We start from the raw sequence: 26,398 nt of genomic DNA, 5'->3' as shown, positions 1-26,398 counted from the left end.
CCACCCTGTGGTCTTGTTCCGCCCCCACCCCCATCTAGCCCCACCTTTGAGAATTGGGGGCAGAGCAAGGCTCCAGGTTCTGGGCTCTCCCTGGGAGTTGGGGTGATGACCATGGGCAGAGGGGGTGGGACTGAAGCTGGGCGCTCAAGAGTCAGGGAAGTAGAGGGAGGCAGAGTCAGGTCACAGGCCCCAAGAACCCCAGGTGGAAGGAGGGCTAAAAGTGGCAGCGCCTTTATTGTCTTTGTGAGGGCCTTCAAGGTAGGGTCCTGGGGGGCAGCGGGGAGGAAGAGCCGGGAAACTGTGTGACCAGGGCCTCAGGTGGTGGGCATCGGGGGCTCCTCCACTTGCAGATGCCCATTGGCATCACCGGTGCAGCCATTGGTGGTAGCGGGTAGCGGTCCTTTCTTGTTCAACACAGGGTAGGTGGCAGCCACGGGTCCGACTCGCTTGAGGCCGGGCCCTGGGCGCTCCATCTTGTGCTCCAAGAGCATGTGGTTCTGTGGCGGGAGCCCCACGCAGGCCCTGGAGAGGCCACACAGCTTAGCAGAGCCAGACACCCCACAGGCAGAAGGGGGGGTATCCCTGCGCCTACAGCCCCCCAAGCCCTGTGCATAGCTTAGCCAGGGGGTATCTGGGCCCCGGGCGGGAACCTGGAGGCTGGGGTGCACCTGAGGATGTTCTCGATGCAGCTGCGCTGACGGAAAAGCGCATTGACCACCGGGCTGCCCGGCGGCACCAGTGGCGCCTTGAAGAGGAAGCTGAGCAGAGACAGCACGGGGTGAAAGGTCTGCGGCTCGGGGTCCATGTCAGTGCAGAAGCTCACGCGCTGGCACAGCTCGGTCAGCAGCGCCAGGTCCAGCATGATGGGTGCGGCCAGCAGCGAGTCCTGCGGGGCGGGTGGGTCAGATGGGGGCGGTGGCCAAGCCCTGCCTCCCATAGCAGCCCCTGAAGCCGCGCCGCACCTCGCACGTGTTGTGCAGCACCAGTGTGTTGGTTCCGCCCAGCATCAGCTCCGAGGTATACTCATCCAGCGCTCGCTTGCTGTCTCCCACGTATGGCACATACTTGATGACCACCTGGAGTGCAGCAGGAGTTTGCCCGGGTCCCTGCCACCCCTCGCCGGGCAACCCCGCGCCCGTGCCCGCGCCCCACGCACGCAGTGGTCAGGCTCCTCGCCGGGTGTATAGAGCACTGGGTTGCTCTGCACCATGTCATCCACCACGTTGCTCTTGGACACCTCCTTAGAGCGGAACTGCAATGGCGCCGACAGGTTCTCCCCATCGTTGTTGCCCAGGTGGTTGTAACTCACGATGGACATGGTCTGTGGGTACAAGGAAGCCCCAGCAGCTGCAGGCCCTGCGGCCCCACAAGCCAGGTGCTTGCGGCCCAGGCCCCCTTCCTGCACTCGGCAGCCCCCTAGGCCCACGCACCTTGAGGCCGGAGCCAATGAGGAAGTCCACGAGCACGGACTTGACTTTGGTCTGGCCTGACTTGAAGTCATCTCCGCCCACAAAAACCCGGCGCTGCCACGCGAGCTCAAGGGCTCCAGGCACCAGGGTGTTCTGCGGGGACCCATTGAGGAAGGCACAGCCCTCCAGGATGCTGGCCACAGCGAAGAGCGTGGAGGGCGACACCTCCAGACCAAGCTGTGGGCAAGGCGGGCAGTCAGCACAGAGTTGTGTTTGGGACTGGCCCTGCCTGCCCTGCTCCACCCGGGCGTGCGCCCACCTCAATGGTGCGCAGCAGGTTCTCGGCTGTGTCGTTGAGGCCTGGAATCACCTCACAGAAGCGCTCCGTGTTCGCCGTCCACAGCACGATGACTTTGTCCAGCCCCGCGCTAGACCGGAAGTCTCGGATGTCCCTGCGGATCTGCTCCAGCTGTGGGTTGGATGGAGAGGGTGTGGGGAGGATGGAGGGTGTAGGGAAGTTGGTTGTACATGCTCTCGGACTCACAGAGGCCTGGGCCACTCAGTTCCCCGGGTGTCAAGTGAGGCCTGGATTCGCGGGGTGGGGCAAAAAGGGGGAACCAAGTGGCGAAGAACAAGTGGCAGGGAGCAAGGGATGCGGGATGGGACAGCACCTGCTGCGCACGCGAGCCTGGGATGAGGTTGTCCGCGCGCGCGCTCTGGTTGGCCGCGATGAATTCGGGGATGTAAACAGAAGGCCGGGGCCGCAGGGCCTCCATGTGCGGCCACAGTTGCTCCTGCAGCCCCCAATCCAGCACCTTCGCGCGCCGCATCGCCTCGGCCAGGTTCAGCGACGAGATGTCCCAGCCTGGGGGGACCCTCACACTCGACCCTGCCCGGATCCTGGGCCCCTCCAGACCCCATCTCCCATCCCGCCCCACCCCGGCCCAGGGCTCTGCCCACCATCGAACACGAGGTCGTTGGGCGCCACCATGGGCAGCAGCGCGCTGAAGGGGACGAACACCTCCTGGCCCTCGGCGTCCAGGCCCAGGCTCACGGTGCCCGCCTGAGTCAGCGAGCCGTAGTAGTTGGCCTCCTGGGGGGCAGCAGACACGGTGAGGTGACGGGTGGGAGTGGCGAAGGGGCCGCGACCCGGCCTGGGCCCCACCTAGGCTCTCAAGCCCTGCCCCACTTTCGGGCATTTTTCAGTTCCAGGCTCCCAGCCAGGACGGAAGCCGCTGCCCCCAGGCCCCTCCCCCGAGACCTCCGGCACCTTAAGCTCCGCCCTGTAAGACTCCCGAGGAGCCCCCGCTACCTCGCGAAACCCCTCCCCGGGGTCCGCCTGCAGCCAGGCCCCGCCCCCTACAAGCCCTCCCGCCCCACAGAGCTTCGCCCCCTGCAGGTCCCTCGCCCACTACAGGCCTCCAGCCCCGGGCAGGTCCCTCGCCCCTGCAGCCCGCCGCCCCGCAGAACCCCGCCCCCTACAGCCCCCCCGGTCCCGCAGAGCCCCGCCCCCTGCAGGCTCCCGCCCCGGCCCGCAAGGACTCCCACCAAGCCTCCCTACCCACCACGCCCCTCCCGCCCCCACCTTGCGGCCGCTGCGCGTGGGCCAGGACAGACGCAGTCGGTTGGCCAGCACCGCGGCGGTGAGTGTGGAGCCGTTGTTCCCGCCCCAGCCGACAAGCATGACCCCGAGCCGGGGCACCTGCCGGGCGGTCCGGAAGGTGAAGCGCGTGGACGTGGGGTGCACCTGAAGACAGACAGCGCAGTGAACCCCGGGTCCCGTGCCCTTCTCCCCGCGCCGCCCCACTCTCCCCAGCACGCCTCCTTCCCCAGCCCCCGGTCCACCTTGAGAACGCCACCCTCGCGGCTGACGCGCGTCGTCCGGTACTCGTATTGCGCCTCGATGGCCTCGGGGCCGTAGACCACGTCCGGGCTCTCGACGAAGAACTGGGCGGCGGCCTCCATCGCGGCGGGCTGGGGGCCCGGGGTGAGCAGGGGGTCAGCGGGGACTCTAAGCGGCCGGGCCAAGCCAGCCTGGGTCCCCACGGAGGCCGTCCCCGCCCCGAACCGCACTCACCGGCGCAGAGTCGACTCAGGCAGCGGCGGTGGACAGCGCGGGCTCTCGAGCGCGCGACCTCCGGAGAAAAGCGCTGCGGCCCCTCCCCCGCCCCGCCCCCTTCCCCGCCTCTCCCGCGCTGGGGGGGAGGGGCCCAACGTCTGGAGACCCCGGTTCGAGGCCCGACAACCCAGAGCCACCGTGGCCATCGGGTCCCCGTCTGGCGGAAGTGGCCAGGCGTCCACGAGCGCGGCGCGTATAGGTTCACCTCGCTCGCTCCGCAGCCCCCAGGGGCTCATGGCTGCCTATTCCCCCTTTACAAGAGGACAATGAGGCTGCCAGGGGGTGGAGCTGGGCAGGGAAGCTGGGCCTCCGGGGGGTAGGAGGTCTGGGTCAGAGACACTGCAGGGGAAACAGGCAGAGGACCAGAACTCCAAAGCCAGAATCTCCTCGGAGCCACGCTGCCACCTACTCCCCCTTCGTGGGCAGCAGCACCTACCAGGCAGTCCCAACCCCTGGCTCCGCATGTCCGCTCCCATCCATCTCGGGGGACAAAGTCACTGTCCCCACGGGACTCACAAGGATGGGGCCTGTTTGGCCTGTTTCCCCACCTGCAGCAGGAGGGCTTGGCAGGAGTGGGCCGAATGGGGAGGCTGTTCGCTGGAAAGGGGAGGGGATGCACAGGCGGGCAGGGCCGAGGCAGGGGAGGAATGAGGCCTGCACTGCAGGGCGCCCCCCTCATGCGCGCTGATAAGGGAGCGTGGGAACCCAGCGGGCAGGCCGGGGCAGCTCCCCCAGGAACTTTCCAAAACAAGCGCCTGGAGGCCGGAAAGTTTCCACCACTGGAGCTGGCCCAAAAGGTGGATAGTTGGGAACGTTTGCAAGAGACAGGGCCTGACCTTGGAGGATGAGGGCTTAAGACTCTGGGTCCAAGCCTCACCCTCAAAGGGGCCCCAGTCTGAGGGAGTTGGAAGTGGACTGGGACACCCCCGTCCCCAGTGGGTGGGAACTCACAGGCAGGGCCCCTGCAAGACAGGCTCCCCAGATGAGGGGGCTGCTAGCAAGGGTTTTGAGACATGAAGAGGAGTTCGCTGAAAGAAAACTACAGGCCAAGCCACCTAAGCCACCCGGACAGGGCAGATGAAAAATTGGCTACGTGGGAGGCAGTTTGGGGTCTTGGGCAGACCCTGAGGGCTGGGGATAGGGAGTGTGAAAGAGTATTTGGTGTTTGTTCCTGGTTCTTGGTTAGACATTGAGCTCAATCACCAGCGGCCAATGATTTAATCAATCACATATATGCAAATGAGACGGTTGGGGCTCAGAACACAGAAACTCACCCCGCCCTCAAGTATGGGGCCTTGGCCTGCCTAGCGCTTTGAGCAGGGCATTGGAAAGCTCAGCATGCAGTCTCTCCGACCTTATCCTGCCCTCCTGCCTCTAGCCCCTTTCTCCCCTGGAAACCATAGAAACCAGAATTCCTCTTCTCCAAGGCAGGTCAGAGAAACTGGAGCCCTTCTCCCCTAAAAAAAAAAAAGCCACAAAGCTGGCAAAGGTCACTCTCTGCCTGCTCCCTTGAAGACCCTCATTCCAGGAGGGTCCTGCCCATACCCTGGAGGAAGGAATGCTACCCAGAGTCCAGGAAGTCTGGGCAGGCTGGCCCCCCTCCCCCTCCCAGTCTGCTCCCTTTAAGATCTACAAAGTGTTTCATCACATTGATACACATTCTTCATAGAACCTAAGCCGAAAAATAGGCAGTCAGCCAGGCACGGTGGCTCATGCCTGTAATCCTAGCACTTTGGGAGGTCAAAGCGGGCGGATCACTTGAGCCCAGGAGTTTGAGACCAGCCTGGGCAACACGGGGAAACCCCGTCTCAATACAAACAACAAAAAAATAGCCGGGCTTGGTGGTGCACGCCTGTAGTCCAGCTGCGTGGGAGGCTGAGGTGGGAGGATCACCTGAGCTCAGGAGGTGTAGGCTGCAGTGAGCCGTGAGTGTACCACTGCGCTCCAGCCTGGGCAACAGAGTAAGACCCTGTCTCAAAAAAAAAAATGGGGTTTAGGGGAAAATATGGAGGTGATGGAAGCTTCACGGCCCACCCCATACCTTGCCCTTTGCGCCTCCTCCATTTGGCTGTGAGCATTTTCCGGAGTTCTGTGAGCTGTTCCAGCAAATTACCAAACCTGAAGTGGGGGTCGTGGGAACTCGCAATTTATTAGCCTGCTTGCCAGAAGTATAGGTGGCATCTGACATGGGTGCAGCCCCGTGGGACTGACCCCCATAACTTGTGGAGTCCCATACCATCTCTGGGAATGGAACTGTTGGACATCCTGTAGGTATCAGAGGATCAGAGAATCGGGGAGCTTGTGCCTCGAGGCGACACGTGATTCAGGAACCTGTGTAGTTGAGAGACATCAGGAAGGTCCCAAGACCCAGCCCCGGGGAGCCTGTGTTCACAGGGCCACCTGTAGGGGGTGCCGGAGGATGGGAGCTGGCACAGGGCAGCTGGAGGGAATCGGCGTAGAGGCTAGGCTGCTTCCACTCTCAGCAGTTGACAAGGCCTAAGGAGAGGGTTTGGCCCCTACAGTCAGGCCTGGGTGTGCTGAAGTCAGTGGTGAGATGCACTGTCATTCCCCAGCGAAGTGTGGGCTCCCTGAAGGCAGGGATGAGGCTCTCTGAGTCACTGCTGTGTTGCAGAGCCCAGGCGGAGCTTGGTACAGGAGGGGGCTGCAGGAACAGGGGTGCCCGTTGAAAAAGGACAATTGGGGCCCCTGGCAGGTGGCGGAAGAGGGCTTAACAGCCCTGAGCCCCTCTCTGTCAGGGTGCCCAGGCCATGCGGGTGGGAAGGCTCTCCTGGATACCCGGGGCACTAGACTGATGGCATCCATGGCTCAGGAAGGTCAGGGGACCGACTGTGGCCTCTGCAGGCTGCGGGGGTGACGGCCAGAGTATTGCTGGGCAGTTGGCTTAGGGCTGATGTTGGAGGGCCGGGGGAGGCAGGACCGTGAGCTGCAGGAGGTTGGTGTTGGCCCTGGGATGCTGGGACAGAGATGTTACCCTGGGAGAACAGCGTGGCCAGGCTATGCTGGGAGCAGGGTACACGCTGCCCCACAGGGCTCCATGACTTCCCCTCCCGCGTCCCTCAGATTCCTGGGTGGCCTTAGAACTTGGGCCAAGGCCGTGGACGGGCAGGGAGGCCAGGCCCCACAGCTGCAGGCCCAGGACCCCTGCCCACGGTCCTATTACTAAATGCACCTCCTCTTGTCCTTGGCCGGCAGGATAAGCGTTATGTTCTCCATGGCCCCTGGCTCCAGTTCCACCTGCACCACCGCCGCTCCTGTCAGGCCTTTTCCCCATCCCCACTAGTGGCACAGGGGATGCCCCTGCCCCAGTGTGGGAAGAACAGGTAATAAAATATTACCGTTACCTGCTGCTGTTTTCATCAGAGAGAGACAGTCACAGCTGGTTTCCCCCACCCCCCAGCCCCACTCCTGTAGCCTTTGGTGCCACAGGGGGCCAAGGAATCCCAATGCTGGGTTCAGCCCACCCTATCCACACCAGAGGGTACTGCTGTGCTCACACACCTGCTATGGCTCGCCATCCCTCCGCCCTGACCCAGCCTGCCCCCACCCCCGCTCTCCCCGTCATCTACAGGGCCCTCTGATTTGGTCCTTTCTCAGGCAACGGCTCAGGTAGGCTGCAAACTGCCTTCTTCTCTGGTCCCAGCCAGAGCCCCTGAACAACCCTTTCTCATCACTATGGCGGCCCCAGGCCACATCACCTCCTGATGCCAGCCCACCCCCAACCACAGGACAGGGACAGCCACCACAGAAACCAGGCTGTGACACACCCACACACTACACACACACACACCCCAACACATACCACACCCACACCACACCCCACCACATACCACACACACACCACACCCAACACACACCACACACCCAACACCCTAGCACACACTGCACATAACACACCCACACCCTAACACACACCACCACACCCACACACCCTCACACACCCACACATACACCATACCCACACACCCACCCTAACACACGTCCAGATACACCACACCCACACGAACACACCACACAAACCCACACCCTAACACACCACACCCCCAGATACACCACACCCACACACCACACCCACACCCTAATACACACACGTCCAGATACACCACACCCACACATCAACACACCCAGATACACCACACCCACACCACACCCACACCTTAACACCCCTACAGATAAACCACACACACACCAACACACAACCCACACCCTAACCACACCCAGATACCCCACACCCACACATACAACACACACACACCCTAACACATCACACACACTACACACCCACACACACGACACCCAACACACACCAACACAGATATACTACACACCCACACACCCCAACACACACCACACACACAATACACACCATACACCACACACACACAGATACACCAACACCCACACACCACACACACCAGCCAGGCAGCCTGGGCTGCCAGGTTCAGTTCAGTGAAATTTATTGGAGAATGAAAAAAGTCAGCATTCACCTGTTTAGTGTACAAAAAGGACACTAGATCTTTTAAGAAAATATTAGGAAACTGAAGACGCAGATGCCTCTTTCAATTGTAACATTTTGGCAAAAGTGGAAAGTCCTTGTAAACACCAACCCCATGGCTCAAAACAGTTTTTCTCCACAGTACAACATCAAAAGAAAAAAAATAGTATCAATAAGTTAGACCATATTTAATCAGCTAGAACTTTGTCCACCAACCCCCAAAACACAAAACTTTTCTTAGCTTCATAATTCCTTAAAAGGAGAACAAATAAACAACAAAAACAACAACAACAACAACAACAAAAAGGCAAATTCAACTGACAGCCCCTTGGACTGGTTCCCAGGGCAGAGGGACGGGCAGTCCCGGGCTGGGACCTCCTGAAATCATCCCACCTCACCAGTGTCTGCAGGGCTGCCTGCGGGTGACACAGCGGGGTCCAGCTGACTCTGGAGGCCCCCTGGAGCCTGCTCGGCCCTTCCCCGGCCTGGCCCAATAGAGAAAAACAACAACAGCTATTGAAACATGAAGGATCAGTTTCCTCTGAGCTCTGGGAACCCGGGGGTCCCAAAGGAGAGAGACTCTCGGGCAGGGGTGGGATGCACTGTGGGCTCTCCACAGTCAGCTCTTTGGAAGCCGTCAGGAGGCACCCTTCCACCCCCTAATTTAGAAAAATAGACACATCTGTATTTTTGCATTTCTGCTCTCCCTGCCTGACTGCTGATGGCAGCAGTGACCCCCCATGTGATCCCTGGGCCCTGAGTCACAGCCGCCACCCCCCACCACCACCTTCCCAAGTCATGGCTTCGTTCAGCCCTAAATGGGAACACACGCCTCAGACCCCACCACGCCCTGGGGGGTCCCCACATATGCACACTCACACACGCACACTTGCGTGGCCCCCCGATGCTTTGGGGGACACTAGACTAGGCACAGCAACAAAGCAGCAATTGGGGTATCTGCAGAGCCTGCACCCCCAGAGCAGGCAGACCCATCCTCCTGGCTCCCCAGCTCTGCCCACGGGTCCCTGGGGCCTCCCTGACCCCATGGCGCCCAGCCCTCCATCAGCCCCTCCCTGAGTGCAAACCTTGGCGGTGGCTCTGCTAAGACGACCCCAGGACCCACAAGTGGACAGAGGGACGAAGGGAGGCCAGCAGCATCGAGACCACAAGGTCTCAACAGTGTGGAATGAGCAGCAGCAGCAAATGGGAAACCGAGGACATCGCAAAGAAAAATCTGACGCCGCTGCGGCCGAGTCTCAACTTGGAGCACAGAAACACAGTGGCCCCCGACAGCTGAGGGCCTGAAATAGCAGGGCAGGCCTGGGGGCGCTGAAAGCCCTCTGCCCCCTTGGCTCTGAGCAGCTGTCTGGGGGCACTAGCTGGAGTTCTCAAAATAGCCACCCGGGCCACCCCGTTTGCTTGCTGGAGCAGAGACTCTGCCCGAGGAGGAGAGGCTGGGGACGGGGGTGCCTAAACATAGAGCCAGAGACCAGCAGAGGCCACCTGCCCAGTCCCCGCGCCCTCAGAACGCAGCTGCACCTTTTGACGGCCTCTGTAATACTGCAGGCAGGACCCAGGGCAGCGGCTAGACCCTGGGTGTCCGAGGAGAGGGAGGCACAGGTTTAGAAAAAAGATTTTGCTTCTCTTTTGTACAAAAATAGACTCAAGTCTCATTAGCAGTAGCTAAAAGTGGCTGCTTTGTATAAAACTAGAAAAGGCAGGCGCACCACCCCAAGGGCCTAGGAGTCTTCTGGCGAGAGAGGAGGCTGAACCCAGGGGCTGCAGCCAGGGAGGAGGCAGTGGGCTTCCTGGGGAGCCCGTCATAGGCAGGGACTGCTCAGGAGGTGCAGGGAGGGCCGAGGTGGGCTTGCAGCCACCTGCCAGGGCGAGACGTTTGCAGGGGCTGCCCTAAAAGCCGGTGGTGCTGGCTCAGATGAGCATCTTCCTCGGGTTTATTTTTTTAAATAAATCCTCTCTCCCCGCCTTTTGCTCCACCCACCCTCCCAGATCTCTGCCATCGGGGAGGGCGGCTAGGGCCAAGCCTGCAGCTGCCGCTGGTCGTACTCGGCGATGAGCCTCTTGATGTGGGCCAGCTTGCTGTGCAGGTACTCGCAGCGGTGCTTCTCCTGGCTGTAGTTGGTGTTGGTCTGTGGGACAGCACAGTCATGCTCAGGACAGAGCCGCCCGGGGTGCTGCTCCCTGCTGTAAGCAGGCCAGTGCCCCGCCCCCACACCAAAAACCTGGGCTAGGTGCCCAGCAAGGAGGGTTGTCGTCCAAGGGCAGAGTGGGAGTGGGTCCCCCGCACCTCCACAGATCGTGTGGCTGGGCCAGGATGCCACAGCTGAAGACTTGGCTGGGGGTGGCGGGGCAACTTTGGCCTCAGACTCAAAGGCTCTTCCCCCACACCCTGGAAGTAGCAGGCAGGGAGGCTGCTCTGGGCCCACCCTCCTCCCTCCAGCTACCATGGCTCACTTGGAGCCCACACCAACACAAGAGACACTCACCTTTTTGATTTTTCGATATTCCTGCAAAATCTGCCCTCGAGTAGTCTAGAAGAAAAACAAAATTTTGAGAAAACAGAATGTGTCCCCGCCTACAGGAAACCCAAATTGAGTGGTCCCAGGTGCTCTGAGAAGGGTGAGGGGTGGGAGGGTGGGGCAGCCTCAAGGACAAGGCCAAGTAACGCCCCACGGGCCCACAGCAGCTGTAGCTCCAGAGTGGGTGGGGCATGAGGGAAAGGCTGCCGGGTCCCTTAGAGGCAAGAGCAGGTGGGGCACTGCTGTTGTGGGGGCGTGGGAGGACAAGGAAGTATCCATGTCGCAGGGGGTGGGGAGGCGGTGGGGGGGTGCAGCAAAGAGGGAGGGAGGGGAGGGAGAGATGCCCCAAGAACCTGTGGCTCCCAGCCCCTAGAACCCTATCATGAGTCGTCATCTTTGGAAGGCAAAGGGGCCTTGGCCAGGAGAGACCCCGGCATCTGATTAATCGGGGCCCAGCCCTGCAGTCAGGTCACCAGTTCCGAAAGGTGGCAGGTGGGGAGGCTGCGTCCAAGGCTATGGCTAAGGGTGGAGACTCTGTCTACACAGGGCAGCTGAAGGAGCTGTGAGCTCAAGCCAGGGGACCACAGGAGTCCTGGTTCCCAGGACCACAGGGACCTGTCACCTCCCCCTGCTATAGTTGTGGCAGCATGGATGGGCTCCAGGGTGCTGGACAGAGCTCAGCTGTGGAGTCTCCTGAGGGTTTGGCACAGGTACCAAGAGCCCTGTGTCCTAGGCTGTGAGAGGACCCCAGGTGCTCAAACATGTGGGGATCCATGTACCCCAGCTCGCCCCCACCCAAGGAGGTGGGTCACAGCTGTCCCCACTGCAAAGGAGGCTGACAAGCTGGGCTGCCTTCAAGGACTCCCACAATAGGGCCCCAGGGCCGGGCCAGAACCATGGGGTTGCCGCGTGGAGTGCACCGGGGGAGAAGCGCTGCCTGAGGAAGGGCCAGACTCTGGGGCCACCAAGCAGGCCAGTAGGCTCGTGGTGGCGATGGTACGTGCCCAAGTGGATCTTGGCTCCTGCCAGAGCCAGGGCACAGTAGGCAGCGGGGGGCTCTACCTCGTACTCCTCGGAGCCCTGGGAGAGCTGCCGGAGCTGGGCGTCGAGCTGCGTGAACCGCCGCGTGATGCGCTCAATGCGGGCGTGCAGGTCGCGGTACTCGCTGTACTCGGCGTTGAAGTCATTCTTGTAGCTCTGGCGCTGCTCTGAAGAGGAGATGGCTGCATACTTCCTGAAACAGGAGAGAGGGGCCGCTGAGTGGAGGCTGGAAGGACCCAGCCCCATCTAGGCAGTGGCCATCCTGGCTCCACCGGCAGCCTGGCCTCTCAGGTGATTCCCTGGCTTATGAGGGGGCCTGGCCCAGAAGAGGCTGCTATGTTTGGAATTCACATACTCAGACTTGCAGTGGCTTCTGCCTCTGATAACCTGCAGTGCTGGGGGAGGGGGTCTGAACCCAGAAAAGGGAGGCCTGGCCTGCAGGGCCCGGACAAACACTCACAGCAAGTAGTCGGGCGTCTCCGACGTGGATGTGGGAACACTGGAAACGCTGCAGGTTCCATTTAAACCTACGAGAGCAAACACGTACCTCCTGAGTCTGTGCTCATGGCACCGGTCTGCAGGAAGCATACCAGGATGGGGACATGCGTGAAAAGTGCACACTTTGCTGCTGGAGGGACATGGAGGGACGGCAGAGGGGATGACTGTGTGGCAGGTGCAAGGGCTGAGCCCCTCGCACCTGGCAACTGTGGGCTGCTGGACCTGGACGTGCCCTCCAGGTGGTGAGCAGAGCTCAGCGTGCACCTGCGTGTCCAGGGCAAAGCCCTGCAGGACACAGAGCGCCCAGGCATCACCACAGTCACATTCTTGGCAAACAGCGGACAGGTCAGGGAACTGCAGGGCCAAAGCCTGCACAACCGGTCAGAGCTTCCCCCAGGCCAGGCCCTTGCTGCCTCCACTGACTGCATGTCAAAGGTCACTAAGCTGAAAACAAATGACCCCTGGCTTAACCTGAGTCTCTGGGGCGTCCCAGTTTCTGACCAGACAGGACAAAGACAAGATGGCCAGCAGGGCCTGCATCTCTTGCTGCTGACAAAGTTCCAGGCCCTTGGTCTGCGCCCCACCCAGATCATCCCGTCCTTTCCACTAGACACTGAATTGCAGGCTCCACAAGGCAGCTCCAGGACAGGGCCAGCCAGAGGGGCCCATGGGCCACCCCAATCGGCCATCTGTGAGCAAAGCGTCCATGATGACCCTCAGCCCTTCGGCCCTTCAGGGGCCTGCCCAAAGCTGCACAGCTGATGGCTAGATGGGACCCCAGGCAGCTGTCCTGCTCCTGAGCCATGTGGTGGGGTCCCCCGGCCACATAGGGCAACACCCCTGAGGGTCTGGAAATCAGGGAGGGGAGGGGCAGGAAGACTGAAGTGCCCGTCGCCTAAGACCACAACTACAATTTAGTGTGTTTCCTAGACCTTCTTGCAGTGGCTTTCTTTCCGATACAGAAATGATTTTATCAATTTCAGATGTATCCTCAATACACTTTTCTTTTTTTTTTTTTTTTTTTTTAGAGACAGGGTCTTTATCTGCCACCCAGGCTGGAGTTGCAATGGTGCAATCATGGCTCACTACAACCTTGAACTCCTGGGCTCAAGTGATCCTCTCGCCTCAGCCTCCCAAGTAGGTGGGACTATAGGCATATGCCACCATGCCCAGCTAATTAAAAAATTTTTTTGTAGAGATGGAGTCTCACTGTGTTGCCGAGGCTGGTCTCAAACTCCTGACCTCAAGCAATCCTCCTGAATTGGCCTTTCAAAACGTTGGGATTAAAGGCGTGAACCACCACACGTGGCGAATTTTTTTTTTACTTTTTAGTAGAGATGAGAAGGCTTGCCTATATTGCCTAGGCTGGTCTTGAACTCCTGGACTTAAGTGATCCTCTTGACTTGGCCTCTCAACGTGCTGGGATTACAGGCGGAGCCACTGTGCCTGGCCCTAGTGCACATTTTCAGGGGCCCTCTGCACTATCCCGAGAGAGCAGGAGTCTGCGATCTCCAGTTTGCTGAGCCCTCTCTCTCAGTGTAACACCTGGGCCGACCACAGCAGCTTCTCTGCTGCCAAATTCCCAAAAGTGGACAAAGCTCACTCCTCACAAAGTTTCTAACCCTCCCCACTTTGGGCCAGGAACTGCCTTCAATATCGCCAACACCCCCACCTGGGTTGTCTTTAAGAGGCTGTGGCCTTCCCAGGGACGCAACCCACTGGGCATGTATTGAATGGGTCTGACCCTGGCCCGGGCCAGAAGGAAGTGAGAGGCAAGGCGCAGCTGCGAAGGCCAAGCCCGTGCTCTGCCACACAGTGGCCTCCGTGGGTATTCTAGAACAGGTAACTGCCATGTGTCAGGCTGGTCAACATCACCTCATTTGACGTGGCCCAAGATCTTCACCAGCTAGGATGACAAATGGGGAAATCAAGGCTCAGGGTCAGCTCAACCTGGTACCAGTGGGACCTTCAAAGTCCAGCCCTTGGCAAACCTCAGCGGCCCCTGACTCCTACTCAAGCTCTGGCTGTGTGGGGCTGGCCAAGCTGGTCCCTGCTTCAGGGCCCTGGAGAACACCCGCACAGCAGCTCCTCTCCCCATCTCTCCCCTTCACAGCCCACGTCTCTCTACTTGCTTGTCCCAGGCAGGGGCACAGGACAGCTAAGACATGCCCTGCACAAGTACCACCTTCGGGACTCTGGGTAACATGGACCACCAGCACCAGGCTCAGCTTCTGGTGCCTCCACTGTCCTTTTCTTGGTGCTTGGGACATCTACCCCTGCTTTGCACTTTCTCACCTGTGGTAGAGATGACAGCCCCTGGGCCGGGGATGAACTGCCTAGGGGCCGACACGCACCAGGCCAGATAGGAAACCACCTTGAGTCCCCAGGCCTGTCTTGGCACCTACGCACTCGGCATCCAAGGAAGGGACAGCCCAGAGTGGTCTGTGGACCCTAGACCCGGGCAAGGGTCTCAAATGGCATAACCTGCCATTTGAGACAGATCCTGGCCCAGGTCTGGCTGTGGGGTGTGGGTGTGTCCTGGGAATCAGGAGTCCTGCCCTGAGCATGGCCCTGGTCAGAGGGGCTGCCCAGGGAGTGAGGCCACCTTCTCCCTGTCGGCCCCCACATGCAGTCCCACGGGAGGTGGGAAGTCCAGCACGAGGCAGGGCTGACCCAACCCCGAAAGTCCTCCTTCCTATAAGACCCAGCCACAGTTGTGAGGACCTGCTCTCCAGCCACAGGAGGGGACGGGGCATGGCCCTCTGAGCAACGCAAAGCTATAATGAAAGAAGGGCTCCCATCCTCATCCCAGGAATCCCCTGACTCAGCCTCCTCCCCAGAGACACAACCCAAAAGCACAGCAGGTGACACCACCTGGGCTGCCCTGGGCCAGCTGGCGCTGAGAGCGAGGTGGCCATGTGCAACTGGCCGCCATCGCCACATGGGACCACTGCAGCCCCTGTTGCACATGGTGGTGGAACAGCCGCTGCACGCTGGCCACTGCTTTTGCTGGTTCCTATAAATGAACAGCTGCACAGGCTCATGGCCACAGTGCTGGGCAGGTGCTACTGCTGCTCAGTTCAGGTGCCTGGGCTGTGGGCTCGGAGCTGCCCAGGTCTCCTGGCTCCCCAACCCCAGCCTGCCAGGCCCTGTCCCCACAGCAGAAACCTACAGTCCACAACAGTCGCACGGGGCCTATGGAGGTCCAGGTGCTATCCCTCTCCCACCAGGATCTGCCCATCTGCACCTGCGCTGCCTCTCCCTGAATAGGGCCGGCTTGCCTGGCCCCCCACTGCCTTCCCTGAACCCCAGCAGACCTCAGCATGGCCCTGGCTCCTGGGGCTTCTCTGCAGTCAGAGCTGGGGCCTGGGCCCCGTTCCCCTCTACATGTTAGCCCCTTCCGTGGCCTCAGTTCCCCACAAGGCTCTGGGCCTCCAGCCCCCAGTGCTGGCCTGGCACAATGACTGCAAGTGGCACTGGGCACTCCAGACAGGCAGGGAGAGGACCAAGTGCAGGAACATAGGGTGCCAGGTGCCAGGAACACAGGGCGAATCTGACGGGGCCTGGGGCAACAGGGCCCCCTCCCCTGGCTTCTACAGCTTGAGACCCCTCGACACCCCATGAGGGTGAGGCGGGTGTGGGGCCAGTACTTACAGTCCCGGCAACACCCTCCTGCCTGGGCACCTACCTGGGGTGTCTGCTGGGGCTCCGAAGGTGGCATGGGTGGCAGGTGCACAGTCTGGAGGCTGGGCCCGGGGCCTGTCCTCAGCCGCCCTCTCCTTGTCTTTGTGCTTCTTGGACTTCTTCTTGGGCTTGCTGCGCGAGGGGCTGCCGTGGGGCCTGCTGGGCTGGGCACAGTCCGTCAGCAGGGGCAGGCCGAGGCGCACAGTGGGGGCTGGGGCAGCCGCCTCTCCGTGCTCACAGTCCCGGCCGCTGTGGCCCAGGTCATTGCTGACATCAGCCAGGGGGTCGTGAGCCCTCGGGGGCTCCAGCCGCGGGGGCAGGTGAGTGCTGGAGCTGAGGGTGTCCGTGCTGGCTGGTGGGCCCGGGGTGGGCAGCAAGGCCTCACGGCCATTGGGCATGCCCAGCTTCCCGTTGACGGCAGGCTGAGCTCTCTGAGTGAAGTGCGATATCCGGGGTTTCTTGTTGGCTAGGGGGTCGATGAAATCAGGAGGCTGGGGCCGTTTCTGGAGAGGGGCAGAGACCATTTTAGAGGGGAGTACAGAGTGGCTGAGCAGCAACAGGCAATCCCCTGGCCTGGCTAGAGAACCCAGCGCCACCTGCAAGGCCCAGGCTGGCCACATGGGGGCACCCGAGCACCAAGTCAGGTCCCAGGTGCTGCTCAGGGTGGCCTCAGCTGGGGCCCATCAGCCTGCTGGGATTGATGCACCGGGAGGGCAGGGCCCAGCGTGTGAGCGGGCCACCCCTGGGGACTGGTCTAAAGCACTGCTGTGCTCAGCATGCTTCCCCAGTGATAACTGTGACATAGGAGCAGGTGGCCCAGGGGCGAGCCCACATCAGGGAGCCGCCCCCCGTCCCAGGTTCCTCACTGTGACACTGGGGTGCTGCGGCCACACTGGCAGGAATCTGCCCCCAACCCCAACCCAACAGCTTCCCCCTTGGTCCCTGGGCGGAGGGAGGCGGCTCAACTCGGAGCAGCTCATGCTCCAAGGAGCTGGTGAGGAAGGTGACAAGGGTTACTGATGCAGCACAGGGTGCCCTGCAGGTGCTTGGGACAGTCACCCCAGGCATGCCCCATTTACCTGTGGGGGCGAGGCTGAGCGCCCACGCTCGCCTGGGGGGCTGGAGGCAGCAGGGTCTCCAAGGAGGCTGCCAGTGCTCTGTGGCTGGCACAGCTTCCTGCAAAGGAGAGGCACGGCTAGGTCAGAAGGTGCTGAGGGGGCCTAGGGGCCCCAGGCCTGTATCCACATGGGGCCCTGGTGGAGATGCCTCAAGGAAGGGACCCCCCTCCTCCCAAATCCAGAGCAGGGCCAAGGGGTCACAGGAGCCTGGGCCTGAATCCATCCTGCCCCCGGCTTCATCCAAAGGAGGACTTCCCCACTCACTGTCCCCCTGAGCCCAGAGGAGGGTCACTTTGTGTAGGTGCCTGCTACCGGAGAGACCAGGGACACACGCTAGGGTGCTGGACCCTGCTTTTAAAGACAGCTATTCATCCTGTTCAGAACGCTCACTGCAGAAACTGTCCAAAATGCAGAAGAGAACGGAGGGCCCTGGCCTAGGATGCGACAGCCTTCCTGGAAGCCCAGGTCACAGCAGGATCTGGAGGGCGGCTGAGTGGCCACCAGCTTGACTAGGTGATGCAGCTGGGGAAGAAGGGAAGAAACACCCCAGTGCATGCCCCTCCTCCCGCTCCATGTGATCTAGGCAAGTGGAATCCCCCACCCCCACCAGCAACCCTGCAGCTTACGGGTATCCTCTCTGACCCAACTGTTCAACTCTTGGGGGTTGTACATCTCAGGGGAGCCTCTCCAGGCCCTGCAGAGAGACTTAAGTCCAGGGCCATGACCATTCTGCCAGCCAGTGACACCCAGAGCCCATCTCCCTAACAAATGGGCTAGGCTACTGACCACTGCAGGTGTCACTTCCCTGGTGGCCTGAGAGGACAGCCATGTGGATATAAACAGAGCTCCCACTTAAAGACAGAAAACCGAGGACAGGCATTTGCATCCACTGAACAGGCAAGGCAGAGACAAAAGGAGGAGCGAAGACACCAGAAAGCATAGCAGAAGCATGAGTGGTGACTGTTGCAGGATCCAGAGAACCCAGGGCCCAGAGCAAGAGGCACCACGACCTCAGGGGACAACAGGCTGCTGCAGGGCCATCCCCTACAGCTCTACTCCAGGTCCTCATCACTGCTGGTGGGACTGCAGGACAGTGAGCCCAGGGCTGTCAGGCAGCAAAGAGGCTCAGGCCACTCCTCCAGGCAGTTGGGAAGTTACCTGGGCCACAGCTGGACAACAGGATGGCCAGATGTGTGGCCTCAGGAGAAGAAGAAACAGGGCCCAGGACTAGGGCACATCGGGATTCAGAGGCCCCAAGCTGTGCAGAGTGTCCCCAAGGGCTGCACTACAGCTTTCCAGGCAACAAACGTCAGACCTCAAAACAGAGGAACAGGAAAATACTCCACAGGGAGTATTTTGAAAAGAGACTCCACAGGGAGATGAAAACGTTAAAAAATAAATCAACAGGCCGGGCGCCATGGCTCACGCCTGTAATCCCAGCACTTTGGGAGGCCAAGGCAGGCGGATCACCTAAGGTCAGGAGTTCGGGACCAGTCTGGCCAACATGGTGAAACCCCGTCTCTCCTAAACGTACAAAAAAATTAGCTGGGCGTGGTGGTGGGCACCTGTAACCTCAACTACTTGGGAGGCTGAAGCAGGAGAATCACTTGAACCCGGGAGGCGGAGGTTGCAGTGAGCAGAGATCATGCCATTGCACTCCAGCCTGGGCAACAAGACCGAGACTCCGTCTCAAGAACATAAAATAAATAAATTAAAAATGCCAGTTTTAGTGTTCTTGGAAAAACAAAAGACGTCTGAATAGACGTTTCTTCAAAGAAGCTATACAAATGGCCAAAAGCACATAACAAGATGCTCAATGCCATGTGTCATCAGGGAAATGCAAATCAAAACAACGAGACACTGGCTACTCTGGGCACACTGCCTGTGGGTTAGCCCTGCCCTGCAAGGAGCAATAATGAACAAACCAACCCACCAAACAAAAAACAAACAACGAGATACCACTTCACACACACCCAGGGATGACTGGAATAAAAAAAACGGAAAATAGGTTGGGTGCCGTGGCTCACGCCTCTAATCCTAGTCACAGTTCACTGCAGCCTGGATCTCCTGTGCTCAAGTGATCCTCCCACCTCAGCCTCTAGAGTAGCTGGGATCACAAGAGCACAACATCATGCCTGGCTAATTTTTTCATTTTTTGGAGAGATGAGGGTCTCACTATGTTGCCTGGGCTTGTCTAGAACTCTTGGGCTCAAGCGATCCTCCCGCCTAAAGCCTCCCAAAGTGCTGAGATTATAGGCATGAGCCACCACGCCCGGTCCTGGTTCAACATTCCTCACAGCTACAAGTTTCCACAGATTACGTGTCAACCATATAGTGTATAATTCCATTGATCTGAAATGTCCACAACAGGCAAATCAATAGAGACAGAAAGCAGATTAGTAGTTACCAGGGGCTGGGAGCGTGGGAGGGAATGGGGAGAGTGACTCCTGATGGGGATGGGGTTTCCTTTTGGGGAAATGAAAATTTTCTGGAACTAGACAGAGGTGGTGGCTGCACAATATTATGAATGTACAAAATGTTACTGAGCTGCTCACTTTAAATGGATGACTTGTGTTACATGAACTGTATCTGAATAAAGCTGTTATTTAAAAAAAAAAATCCTTAGAGGCTGGGCGCAGTGGCTCACTCCTGTAATCTCAGCACTTTGGGAGGCCAAGGCGGGTGGATCACAGGGTTAGGAGATCGAGACCATCCTGGCTAACATGGTGAAACCTCATCTCTACTAAAAATACAAAAAATTAGCCAGGCATGGTGGCGGATGCCTGTAGTCCCAGCTACTCGGGAGGCTGAGGCAGGAGAATGGCATGAACCCGGGAGGCGGAGCTAGCAGTGAGCCGAGATCGCGCCACTGCACTCCAGCCTGGACGAGGAGCAAGACTCCGTCTCAAAATAAATAAATAAATAAATAAATAAATAAATAAATAAATAAATAAATAAAATAAACATCCTTAGAGTAGGTTAAAAATGACATCCTGGGCTGGGCATGATGGCTCACGCCTGTAATCCGAGCACTCTGGAAGGCTGAGATGGGCAGATCACCTGAGGTTGGGAGTTCCAGACCAGCCTGGCCTGCATGGTGAAACCCTGTCTCTACTTAAAAATACAAAATTAGCCAGTCATGGTGGCAGGTGCCTGTAGTCCCAGCTACTCGGGAAGCTGAGGCAGGCGAATCACTTGAACCTGGGAGGCACTCCAGCCTGGGCAACAGAGTAAGACTGTCTCAAAACAAAACAAAACCAACAAAAAGACATCCTGGCTAGGCACGGTGGCTCACGCCTGTAAACCCAGCACTTTGGAAGGCTGAGGCCCTTGAGGTCAGGAGTTTGAGACCAGCCTGGCTGACATGGTGAAATCCCGGCTCTACTAAAAATACAAAAAATTAGCTGGGCGTGGTGGCGCGTGCCTGTAATCCCAGCTACTCAGGAGGCTAAGGCAGGAGAATTGCTTGAAGCTTGAACTGGGGAGGCAGAGGTTGCAGTGAGCCAAGATTGCGCCACTGCACTCCAGGTTGGGCGATAGGGTGAGTCCCTCTCAAAAAAAAAAAAAAAAAAAAGGAAGAAAAAGACATCCTTTCCATGAAATAAGAACACGAAGAGTTAGGCCAGGCACAGTGGATCACACCTGTAATCCCAGCACTGTGGGAGGCTGAGGTGGGTGGATCATGAGGTCAGGAGTTCAAGACCGGCCTGGCCAAGATGGTGAAACCCCATCTCTACTAAAAATACAAAAATTAGCCAAGTGTGGTGGCGGGCACCTGTAATCCCAGCTACTCGGGAAGCTGAGGCACAGAATTGCTTGAACCCAGGAGGCGGAGGTTGCAGTGAGCCAAGATCATGCCACTGTACTCCAGCCTGGGTGACAAAGCAAGACTCTGTCTCAGAAAAAAAAAAAAAAAAAAAAAAAAGAACATGCTGCTATGAAAACACAATGGGGAAGACTCTTCGGAAACTAGAAATAATAGGCCTTGCATGGTGGCTCACACGTGTAATCCCAGTGCTTTGGGTGGCTGAGGCAGGCAGATCACTTGAGGTCAGGAGTTCAAGACCAGTCTGGACAACATGGTGAAACCCAGTCTCTTTGCCTAGGCGACAGAGCAACACTCTGTCTCAAGAAAAAAAAAGAAACTACAAATAATAGTAAATTAAGAGACAGGATGAGAAATGTCAAAGAAGTCTCCTAAAAGAACAAAAAAAGAGCAAGAGATGAAAACTGGCCGGGCGTGGTGGCTCACGCCTGTAATCCCAGCACTTTGGGAGGCCGAGGCGGGCGGATCACCTGAGATCCGGAGTTCGAGACCAGCCTGACCAACATGGAGAAACCCTGTCTCTACTAAAAATACAATTAGCCGGGCATAGTGGCACATGCCTGTAATCCCAGCTACTCCGGAGGCTGAGGCAGGAGAATGGCTTGAACCTGGGAGACGGACGTTGCTGTGAGCCGAGATCATGCCATTGCACTCCAGCCTGGGCAACAAGAGCGAAACTCCGTCTCAAAAAAAAAAAAACAAAAAAAAAAAACAAAAAAAAACAGATGAAAACCAGGAAGAGGGGGACAGACTCTAGCAGCCTGCCAAGGGCAGTTTGAGGTGGCGTGCAGTAGGATAGGCCTTTCCACTACCACACACAGGACAGGAGGACGGATGGACGGATAAGGCAAGTTTTCAGCCTGCGGGGGCCATGGTGCCCACCATCCCAGGGTAGGTACCTGGCCAGTCCCTGGCTCTGTGGACCGGCACAGGTTTGGGGTGGGAAGCCTCTGACCTTCAACGTGGAGGGAAAGCCCCTTGGACTCTACAAGTCTAGATGTGATCAACCGCCGGCTCAGCAGGACCATCGTCTGGGCATGAAGATGTGGCCAGCAGTCCTCCTGGAGCCCTGTCCTCAGAGAGGTGCTCCAGGAGCTGTGCTCCCTTGGCACCAGGGAAGAGCAGGAAGCAGGAGTATAGACTCTGGCATGGGGCTCACAGGAGAGGGGAGTGGCTCAGGTTGGAGGCACTGAGGGGTGCCAGGCCTGCTCCCAGGAGGCGCTGAACCAAAGTCACCTGGAGAAGCCAGGCACCAGCACAGGCACCTCCTGGCCAGGCCAATGCAGGTCCCACATCTGATGACTCCATCAAGCTCCCTTCAGCAACTCCTGCTGGCACCATGCCAGCCCTGCCTCGGGAGCAGGATGGGGGTGGATGAGGGCCAGGCTGACATCCTCCCAAGGAATGTGCAGCACGGTCCCACTAGCCGCGCACCCGAGAGGGACGCCTATGAGGAGCTCCGTAAACATGGAAGGGCACCAGGCAGTGTGTGGCTTGGGCAGAGGAATCAGGAACTCTTGGGGGGAACTGCAGGACCCCTGACCCATGGACAGTGATGAGAGGAGATTTGGATACCAGGGACAGATCGGGTTTGGACATCATGAACAAAGAGAACATGGGTGGAGAAACCACCCCACAAAGCCACATGTGGTGCCAGCTCAGCTGGGGAGGCTCCTGCAGTGACTTGGGCCCCCACATCCCATCTGTCTCACGGCCTGCACTAGGCTAACGGCCTGCACTGGGTTAGCCCAGCTGCTAACAAATACTCCAACACCCTGCTTTGATATACATGAGGCCATAGTGTCAAAAACTGCTATAAATGGGGCTTTCTTAGGGATGGGGTGCTAAATAGGAAAAAAAAAAAAAAAAAAAAGAAACAGCTGTGCAGAGGGGCACCGCAGGTCACCTTCTATGTGGTTATGGCCCAGGGACATCAACCCTGCCCCCTGCACGCTAGTGGAAGCTTGTGATGGCAGTGCTGATCCCCATGCCGGCCCAGAGTGAAAGCAGAGTGCCAAGGGGCTGGCATGAGCCCAGCAAGCTCACTCAGCAGATGGAACACGAGCCCTGAATCAGGGGAGCTGGAGGCAGCTCTGGAGCCTGCATCCCGCGGAAGCTCCCCGACGCCCCAGAGATGCAGCCCAGGCTTCTCCACCTCACTTCACTAGCTCTGGGCAGTTCTCCTTCCAGTGCCCTAAGGGTCTGAGGAACCCAGGGGGCCAAGGGAGAGGACACAGGGTACGAGGATGGGGGCAGGTCTTCTGCCAAGATTGTGCCCTCCGCCAGCCTGCCGCCAAGCCAGGGCAGTGCCCCGCAAGCCCCTGACCTGCACACCCAGGGTGGAGAGGCAGGCACTACCCTCTCAGGGGAGCAGAGTGGACCCCCAACTTCACTCTGCTTTCCAGAGGCAATTACTGCTTTAAACAGCTGAACTTCCAAAAAACAACTACAAACTCATAAATACCTCCGAGTCCCTGAGAAATCACTTACGGACTAATTAGCAGATTGGCCTGCTTCACAGCCCGAGCTCCCTAGCTGGCAGCAGTGGGGAAGGAAATCATTAGCCGCCTGCCTCCTTAACCACTGCTCCCCTGAGCTGCTGCCACTCCTGACCCTGGGTCCCAATTAGCCTGAGGGGATGCATTTAATTAACGCTGCTTAATGACGCCTGCCCGGAGTGTTGTTTGGCCTTATTTCTCTCTACTTCAGGTTCTTGAGAGGCTCTTTTCAAAAAGTCAATGAACTTCCGAGGCCCTGTGGGGATGCCCAGGTTGTGGAGGGAAGCATGAGAGGAAGTTGGGGACAGCTGATAAGGGTCTCATCAAAAGACTGAGGCCTTTTGTCTGAAGATTCGGGGGTTGAGGCCAGTGACTCACACCTCCAACTCACTCTGTGGGCGTTGGCCTTCCCCCACCACGGGACGCCCTGGGGCACCATGTGGACAGTAAGGAGGATGACCAGAGAGGCCTACTTGGACCCTTCCATCCTGCTCCCAAGCCCTGTGGCCTTCAGGACCACACAAGACCACCCCAGCATCCTCTCGGTAAGCTCTGGCTGCCTTCATGCGGGTGGGGACACGCTGGGGGACGGGAGGCAGCATTACCGGACGAGCACCCGCTTCAGCAGCTGCTGGTCCCCCTCTGAGTAGCCGGGCCAGTCCTTCTGCACATCCTTGTACATGCAGTCCTGCAGCGTACACGTGCCGTCCTTGGCACTCATGTTGGCCACCTGCAAGACAGAGCCAGCCATCACTTTGTGGGAATCCTGAGAGAGACGGGGGACTAGAGAAAAAAGATCTGCTGGCAGGTTTGGGAGGGTGTGCAGAGACAGTGGGAGACAGACAGAGACAGAGGAGAGGAAAGAGGATGGCCCACTACCGATCGATGATGTCTCCCACCCCCAGTTCCCCCACACACAACCCTCAGGGTGCAGAAGGGACAATGAGGGTCATGAAGCCAGGTCCAGACTCAACTGTCTTACAGGTGCTGGGGACAGGCTGGCTCCAAAAAGGGGAGGGCTACCACCTGCAGTCCTGAGACCCCATCACCTGCCCCCTGGCCCCCCTAGCCTGTTTTTTTTTCTTTTTTTGATACAAGATCTTAGCTCACTATAGCCTAGACTTTCTGTGCTCAAGCGATCCTCCCACATCAGCCTTCCAGGTAGGTGGGGCCAGAGGTGTGCACCACTATACTCCAGCTAATTTTTTTTTTTAGAGATGGGATCTTGCTATGTTGTCCAGGCTTGTCTTGAACCCCTTGGCTCAAGCGATCCTCTGATCTCAGCCTCCCAATGTGCTGGGATTCCAGCCACCACACCTGGCTCCTATTTCTTCCAGGCTGGAGTGCAGTGGTGTGATCAAGGCTCACTGTAGCTGCAAACTCCTGGGCTCAAGCAATCCTCTTGCCTCAGTTTCCCAAGTAGGTGGGCTACAAGCATGCACTATCATACCCAGCTAATTTTATTTTTTGTATAGATAGGGTCTCAGTATTTTGCCTAGGCTGGTCTTGAGCTCCTGGCCTCAAGGATCCTCCCACCTCAGCCTCCCAAAGTGCTGGAAACAGGCGTGAGCCACCACGCTGGGCTCCATCCCGTTTCTGATCACAACTCCCAGGGCAGAGTCAGCCACGGCTGGGGATGCTGGGTGAGGGGTACCTCCGGGGCCAGATCTGAGCCCACCTTCCCTACAACCAGCTTGCCTTGCTGTTGCCGGTTGAGAAAAGCTAAGTTCATCTCCCAGACTGCTAACAATGATGGATTCAGAACATCTATCTGCCTTAGAGGGATCTGAGGAAGCTCTAGGTCACTGCCCAGAGTGGGTGCTGCGTGCTGGCCTGCAGGGCACTCTGGTCTCCATCTTGCTGCAGGCACAGCAGCCACAGCCACTGTTTTCTGCTGCATCTGACATGGCTCTGCATCACAGCGTATTCCATGGGGAGCATTTTTTTTTTTTTTTTTGAGACGGAGTCTCGCTCAGTTGCCCAGGCTAGAGTGCAATGGCGCTATCTCAGCTCACTGCAAGCTCCGCCTCCCGGGTTCACGCCATTCTCCCGCCTCAGCCTCTGGAGTAGCTGGGACTACAGGCACCCGCCACCGCGCCCGGCTAATTTTGTGTGTGTGTGTGTGTATTTTTAGTAGACATGGGGTTTCACCGTGTTAGTCAGGATGGTCTCGATCTCCTGATCTCGTGATCCGCCCATCTCGGCCTCCCAAAGTGCTGGGATTACAGGCGTGAGCCACTGCGCCCGGCCCATGGGGAGCATTTTTAACAGTTGAATAATATTCCACCCCCAAACTGCTGCCAGTTTCTCTGTAGCATAAACAGACATTACTGTGTGCAGTTTTTTTTCAGGTTGGCAACAGTTTCCTTCGACGGGATTCCCAGAAGCCAGATTAGTAAGTCAAAGGCTGAATATTTTTATGGCTCTCGACAGGCTTTGCTAAACATTACTCAGCCATCAACACTCCTCCCCTTGAAGGATAGGCCTGCGGGTTTCCCTGGGGCCCAGCCAGTCCTAGAGGTGGACACCTTCCATCTCTGCTCTAGATTTTTCCACAGAGGGAGGGCCAAGCACCTCTGAGGCATGCAATTTTGTCACTGCCATTCCTCAGAATGTCTGCGGGCCTGTGAGGGGCTGGAAATGACCAGTCTGGGTGAGACACATCCTCCTCCTCTTCTGCAAGCCAACAGTGTCCTGCTGACCCACAGCTACTTGGGGAGAAGCAGCTGCATAATGAATATAGAAGCAAGAAGCAGACGAGCTGATCAGGGGAAGTCGCAGTGGCACGGGAAGGGACACTCTGCCTGCAGACGCTGGCCAGGCCTGCTCCCAGGAGGCGCTGAACCAAAGTCACCTGGAGAAGCCAGGCACCAGCACAGGCACCTCCTGGCCAGGCCAATGCAGGTCCCACATCTGATGACTCCATCAAGCTCCCTTCAGCAACTCCTGCTGGCACCATGCCAGCCCTGCCTCGGGAGCAGGATGGGGGTGGATGAGGGCCAGGCTGACATCCTCCCAAGGAATGTGCAGCACGGTCCCACTAGCCGCGCACCCGAGAGGGACGCCTATGAGGAGCTCCGTAAACATGGAAGAACGTCCTTTACACAGCTGCTATCCCGGCATGCCACAGCATGTGCTTTCTGCTGCAGGTATCA

The 26,398-nt window shown here is 58.5% G+C and overlaps 2 protein-coding genes and 1 pseudogene across 5 annotated transcripts in view; all 3 read right to left on the bottom strand.

Annotated features, from left to right (window-relative positions):
• Nucleotides 1-198: 198 nt before the first annotated feature.
• On the bottom strand, nt 199-7,257 carry ISYNA1 (inositol-3-phosphate synthase 1). 3 transcript variants are annotated; one of them, XM_030820417.1, is made up of 12 exons: nt 5,570-7,257; nt 3,487-4,985; nt 3,255-3,383; nt 2,995-3,156; nt 2,370-2,502; nt 2,081-2,274; nt 1,729-1,878; nt 1,431-1,646; nt 1,157-1,321; nt 963-1,076; nt 669-886; nt 199-522 (listed from the first exon to the last, which is right to left on the bottom strand). In XM_030820417.1, exons 3-12 carry the CDS (start codon nt 3,372-3,374, stop codon nt 315-317), a joined length of 1,680 nt encoding a protein of 559 aa, XP_030676277.1. In that variant the 5' UTR covers nt 3,375-3,383; nt 3,487-4,985; nt 5,570-7,257; the 3' UTR covers nt 199-314. The 3 variants fall into 3 exon arrangements, with proteins under 3 accessions (XP_030676277.1, XP_030676278.1, XP_003275876.1); XM_030820418.1 differs by having other exon boundaries at nt 3,255-4,985; XM_003275828.4 differs by lacking the exon at nt 5,570-7,257 and having other exon boundaries at nt 3,487-5,245.
• A 729-nt stretch (nt 7,258-7,986) lies between these two features.
• Nucleotides 7,987-8,841, bottom strand: LOC115836965 (annotated as a pseudogene). The gene has a single exon (XR_004031991.1). The product of XR_004031991.1 is annotated as an uncharacterized LOC115836965 (transcript).
• The window catches only part of ELL (elongation factor for RNA polymerase II), an 83,892-nt gene continuing 65,708 nt past the window's right edge, over nt 8,215-26,398 (bottom strand). Inside the window, exons 6-12 of the mRNA XM_030820416.1 lie at nt 23,849-23,973; nt 16,881-16,977; nt 15,806-16,304; nt 12,080-12,146; nt 11,641-11,812; nt 10,546-10,590; nt 8,215-10,188 (exon numbers count right to left, since the gene is read on the bottom strand). Coding sequence (XP_030676276.1) covers nt 10,072-10,188; nt 10,546-10,590; nt 11,641-11,812; nt 12,080-12,146; nt 15,806-16,304; nt 16,881-16,977; nt 23,849-23,973 — 1,122 coding nt within the window. The 3' untranslated portion in view covers nt 8,215-10,071. The remainder of the gene's footprint in view (nt 10,189-10,545; nt 10,591-11,640; nt 11,813-12,079; nt 12,147-15,805; nt 16,305-16,880; nt 16,978-23,848; nt 23,974-26,398) is intronic.

This window comes from Nomascus leucogenys, chromosome 10, assembly GCF_006542625.1.
Source record: "Nomascus leucogenys isolate Asia chromosome 10, Asia_NLE_v1, whole genome shotgun sequence".
Classification (NCBI taxonomy): domain Eukaryota; kingdom Metazoa; phylum Chordata; class Mammalia; order Primates; family Hylobatidae; genus Nomascus; species Nomascus leucogenys.
The sequence above is the reverse complement of the archived record's forward strand: the minus strand, read 5'-3'. Positions and strand labels throughout refer to the sequence as shown.

What these genes read in the sequence shown, in the direction of transcription:
- ISYNA1 (XM_030820418.1), bottom strand. Translation starts at nt 3,374, where the DNA reads ATGGAGGCCGCCGCCCAGTTCTTCGTCGAGAGCCCGGACGTGGTCTAC. An exon ending in GCGAGGGTGGCGTTCTCAAG is followed by an intron (nt 3,157 to 3,254) that starts GTGGACCGGGGG and finishes GTCTGTCTTCAG; the next exon opens with GTGCACCCCACGTCCACGCG. An exon ending in GCGAGGAGCCTGACCACTGC is followed by an intron (nt 1,077 to 1,156) that starts GTGCGTGGGGCG and finishes GCTGCACTCCAG; the next exon opens with GTGGTCATCAAGTATGTGCC.